This window comes from Otolemur garnettii, unplaced genomic scaffold (assembly GCF_000181295.1).
Source record: "Otolemur garnettii isolate 467f Iridium unplaced genomic scaffold, OtoGar3 scaffold00181, whole genome shotgun sequence".
Lineage (NCBI taxonomy): Eukaryota > Metazoa > Chordata > Mammalia > Primates > Galagidae > Otolemur > Otolemur garnettii.
In genome coordinates this window covers 3,128,239-3,133,364 of record NW_003852576.1, presented here as the reverse complement: position 1 = coordinate 3,133,364, position 5,126 = coordinate 3,128,239, and the positions used below count along the sequence as shown (strand labels likewise).

General features: G+C 44.0%; 1 protein-coding gene across 1 annotated transcript in view; it reads left to right on the top strand.

The window, feature by feature from the left end:
* The window catches only part of BEND4 (BEN domain containing 4), a 38,947-nt gene that overhangs the window by 571 nt on the left and 33,250 nt on the right, over window positions 1-5,126 (top strand). Inside the window, exon 2 of the mRNA XM_012811957.1 lies at window positions 16-62. Coding sequence (XP_012667411.1) covers window positions 16-62 — 47 coding nt within the window. The remainder of the gene's footprint in view (window positions 1-15; window positions 63-5,126) is intronic.

The window sequence follows — 5,126 nt, the reverse complement described above, 5'->3', positions numbered from 1 at the left end:
GGCGGCCGCGGGCAGCAGCAGCAGCAGCAGTAGCGACGGCGCCAGCCTGGAGCTCAGCGCAGGTACCAACTCTTGGGCTCAACTTTCCTTCCCGCCACTGCCGGGGGGAGGGGCAGGGCACCCGGAAAGTAGAAGCCGGGGGCCGCCGCCACTCTACCCCGCACAGCCAGCGGGAGAGTGGGGGTGTCTGAGAGCACCCAGAGAAGCCCGCGCCCCACGCGCGGACAGCAACTTTAGACGATCCCCTCGCCGCCGCGTCCCGGCCTCCGACGGCGCGCGCGCCTAACAGGTGGCTCCGCGGCGCGGACTCGGCGTCCGGGAAGCTGGCGGGGGCTGAACCGCGGCAGTGGTCGCCCGAGCGAGGGTCGGGGATCGGGACCAACCCTTAGGGTGACAGTGGCAGTCGCTCGGGAGAACCTGGAGCTGCTGAAGCGCCTCTGCGGTTCCACCTCCTTTCACCCTTGGCTGCATCACTCTTCCTTCCACTTCTTACCTTTCTCTTCCCTCTTTCCCCTATTTGTTTTTCCTTCTTCCTGCTCCTTTGCCTGGTCCTCTTCACCTCCTTGATGCACTCAGGCTGTCACGGACCACGCCGTTGGCTTTCGGCGTCCCTGTTTCTCTCTCTTCTCTGTGCGCTTGTGATCCTTGTGCGCGCGCTGTCTCTGTGGTTCTCTACCCTTTCCCCACACACCCCATCGTCCCAGCTGGTGGGCGCACAACACCAGTCTCTGCGCCACGCCGTGGGACTGGCATTCGCCCCAGTAATCTTCAGGCTGGGATAGGTACATCCGACCCCCTCCCCTTAACTCCTAGAGCCGGGGACACTCGGGGCCCCACCTCCCACGTAGTCACCTTCCCCTGGCCCGGTCCATGGGATACTGGCTATTAACCCGCGGCAGGGTGGTGTCCCTCGCGTTCATCTCCTCGGGAACCCTGTCTAAATGCCTTGTGGGGAACACTTTCCCAAGGGTCGAGACTCCCCTCCCTTAACCTGAGTCTGCAGTATCCCTTCCCTTATTCCCCCTCCGCCCATTGTCCAACTCGCTGTGCGCCTGCAGTGAGGGAGATGGACTGGTGGAGAGGTCACAGTCTGGGGCCTGTGCCCAAGGACGCTCTGCACTTCTCCAGGGCACAGCCACGTTTATCGGTTCATTAGAACTAAAAGTTCCTGTTCGGTCTTTTATGGCACTTTGGAGCCCCCCTCACCCCCCACCAATACCAATGCTACATATTAGTGAATCTAAGACTTTTTTCCCCCCAAGGAAAATAGGAGGGCATTTCTGTAAATGAGTTACAGATACCTCTGCTAATATGCTGTTGTTTGTCAATATTTTAACACGAAGGATTGATTTTTGAGAAAGAAAATCTAATCACAGGTTATGGTGAGGACTTGGTGTGTTGCATCCCTCACTGATCTGCAGATGCTTGAAGGATTTGAGTGGTGGTCTCCCGTGGGCGTCTGTATCGCTTGTGGGGTGCATTTTTCCAGCTGTTCCTGGCCCAGTATTCCATGGTGTTTTCATATTCTCTGTTATGCTGCTCAGCCTCTTCGTTTTCTTCCTTAGCGTTCTTCTGTTTTTGAACTTCTGTTCTTTCTGGGCTCAGGGTCTTATTTTCTCCTGAACTCCTTGTTGGCCCCAGTGTTAGCTTTCTGGTTTATGTTGATTTCCAGCCATTTGGGTCCCTTCTGCGTTTTCTATATTTCGCTTACTCCTTTGCATAACCTCAGTTCTAGCATGTCCTCTGGGGTTTTCTCCTTTCTCTCCATCTGCCCAGGGCCGTCTTTCACCTCTTGCTTCCTCCTTTCAGGCTTGCTGACTGTCTTTTGATCTTCTACTTCCCTTTAGGCACTGTAAATCGGCACCCTCAAATTTCCGTTTTCACCCACAGTTTTATCCTGCCTGGTATTGTTTCTTTTTTATCTGCACCACTTTCTTGTTTATCCTTCCCTACCCTGGCGGCTCTCTGCAAGCTTTCATTCATGGGAAGGTTTCCACCCCACCCCCCCCTTTTTCTATGTTCTCTTTCAATGTTTCTTTTACATCCTGTTTATTTTGTCTCTGTTCCCAGGTGGAAACTTCCATCATTGACTCTAAGGGACCAAAAGGGGGCTTTTTGATACCCTTCAAACTTCCCTTTATTTGTTTTTATTTTCAAGGTTTTTTGTTGTTGTTAAGAAAGAGTGGTGAGCTGGGTAGCACTGAGGCTGGATGCCTAGTGCTTGCTGGAGAGATGGGAAAGAATTAGCTAGTAGGTTTCTACCACGCAGAAGGGAAAATAGTACAGGGGGTGGGGGGGAGGTAAAGGCCATAGAACGAGACATCTTGAATTGTGGTCAGTAATATTAATCACTGATGGACAAAGCCATCTCTTAACAGGCACAGTCATGTGAGTGGCCATCAGAGGGACAGCCATCTGAAGAGCTGATTGGTTCTTTGAGAAACTAGTGGTTCCACTTTGAACCAATGAGCATGTGTGCACAGACCCATGGCTATTTAAGCATACTGGGTGGGGTTGGGTGGGGGTGGCACACTGCTTGTTGCACTCTCACAGAAGTATAATTGCAGTGTCTCAGGCCACCTGGTAAACTAATAATAGTCAAAACATGGCTGTGATGAAACTGAGGACAGAGGAGACTTCACTGAGTGTCCAGAGTAAATGCAGTGAAAAGATGAAAGGATTGAAGTGAGTCTTATTTGCCATTAAGGCCATAAACTCCCGAGAAGAGAAGTATATGATTAAAAATAGATTTTTTTTCAGCATTCTTCTAAAATCTCATGAAGAGTATAATTTTCCTTAAAAGGGGTAATACACCACGGTTTTAAAAGCATATTTTTCCTCTGTGGGAGGCTTAGAGTTAAAACCCACGTAGATCTTGATATGCAGCCTAAATTTGGCATCAGGAAATGGGAAATTGCATCTTTAAGCAGAGTACAATCAAAAATGAATTACAATAAATCCTATATAATTGCATAGGTCATTCTCTTTAATGAGATTTTATTAACCTGACTGTCAAGCTTTTGAGTCAGGCAGATATTTTATCTTCTTCAACTGATAAAAGTGTCAGCTATAAACCACCATATAAATATTCATAAATCTACACATCTGTGGCAGCCTATCAGCATCATTCTTTTGGACATTAAAAGCATTCTAATTACTTTCTGTCTAGCAGAGCTGAAATGCTGCCTGTTATAGTATGTGCTTGGCAGGCGTGATTGCTTTTGTTTGCCATCACAAATAGCAGCATCCTATTTTATATACCGATGGTCCAGAAAATATTCAGGGATTGACTGAGCAGGATGAATATTAGGAAGCACCATCTGGTTTTGATAGCACCGAGTATATTAACTCATCTGTTAATTTTTGACACATCATTGATTTATTTATTTAGAAAAATTGCATCCTGTTTGGCCGTGTTGATGTTTGCCATTATGAAAAAAAAAATTGGATGGCATTTTTTTAAAACACATAGTTCACTGATGCAAGACAAGGGTGATGCTTTCAAAGATGCTTTCATTTTCTAAGTCCTATATTCTGTGTCACGAAGTCCTCTTAAGAAGTTAATGTTTTAAGGAAATCATGTATGTTGAACAAGTTAGAAATCCTTTGGTAGCTATAATATATGGCTCTAGGATAGTAGGTCACTAAGAAAAATTTCTATTTCTGCATTTTTAATATTAATATATTTCACCCTTCGCTGGGCTAAAATCAAAAGGTTACCACTAATCTTGACTACTGTGATCTCCTTCATAGAAACAGAATTCTCTTGGGGATCTCTGTGATGGGCAAATTCCATTCAAGGCTTTACTTACAAAGAAGAGCAGTAAGTAGGGAGGCTATGTTTGATTGCCTACTTCCCATCCCTCCTCTTATTCACTTATCAGATTAGGGATGGATTAAACCACTTAAATTTAGAAGAATTTCAAGAAATGAATTTTTTAATTAAAAAAATAATCATGGGTTTAGATTCTGGAATCAGACTGGGCACGATTTGCAGCGTGATGTTCTCTCCCAAGAGACTGCACGATAAAGCAAAATAAATTAGAGAGAAATGGTCATTTTAGAATGCTTTGTGATTGTGATTTATTAACAGTTGGTGGTGTTTAATTTCAGAGAAGTTAGGAATAAAGTAGATGGTTTTAAAGCCCATTTGTAAACTGTTGACTCTGTATTTCCCTCCATCACTTGAGTGATAACGAAATCTGTGATAACTAAAAAAAAAAAAATGCATGTTTGCACTTTGCTCAGTTAAGAATCCTGGATCAATAGCCTTTCAACTGTGTTCATATGGAAACAGAACTTTTCTCCATTTCTTGGTGATAATGGGGATCACACAATACTTGTGTTTCTAATTATATTCTGTCTAGAAAGCTAAAGTATTGCTGGCTGCAATATGTATTAAGAGGAAAGATGGGGTGCTTTCCACCAAGGGTCATGGTGGTGTTTTTTTGTCACACTCTTCTGTGTATCAGTGTTAAAATACTACTCAAATATTTCAAGATATTGAAAAGAGAAAAAAATTCAACTTTGAGGGTTAACAGTTGCTATTTTTGTATATATCAATTCTGAGAGCAAACTCAGGATGAAGCATTTTTTAAAAACTGCAGGCAAGAACTATTCTATGATTGTAGCTGTTTTCTCATACTCTGAGTGCACTTTAATAGATTATCTTCATAATGTAGTATATTACATAATGATTTTTTCTCAGCATGTTACGAGTTTATCCTTCAATTAAGAAAACAAATCACACTTGTCCGTAAGTCAGATTTTTTCCCCCTTAAAAATCTATGCTTTAATGTGATTTATCAACATGATTAAAATTACCGAGTGTATTGTAGGACATTGAGCAAATCTGTCGCAGCAGTTCTTTCCAGGCAGTTCCGTGTTCGCCTTTCCTTTCCTACTTTGTCCCTTCACCAAGGTTATATTAAAGGTGCATAGGCTGCAAGCCAGTTGGGACTGTGCTGGTTAAAATGCAAACAGTAAATACAAGTCCAGGTCTAGAATGGGATTATAGGATTAAAATGAATGAAAACTGCTGTTGTGCTAGAATCGAAAATTCCCAATCAATGTCATCCTTTGATTTTACTAATAAAAGAACAAAAACCAAGAAGAGGAAAAATGAG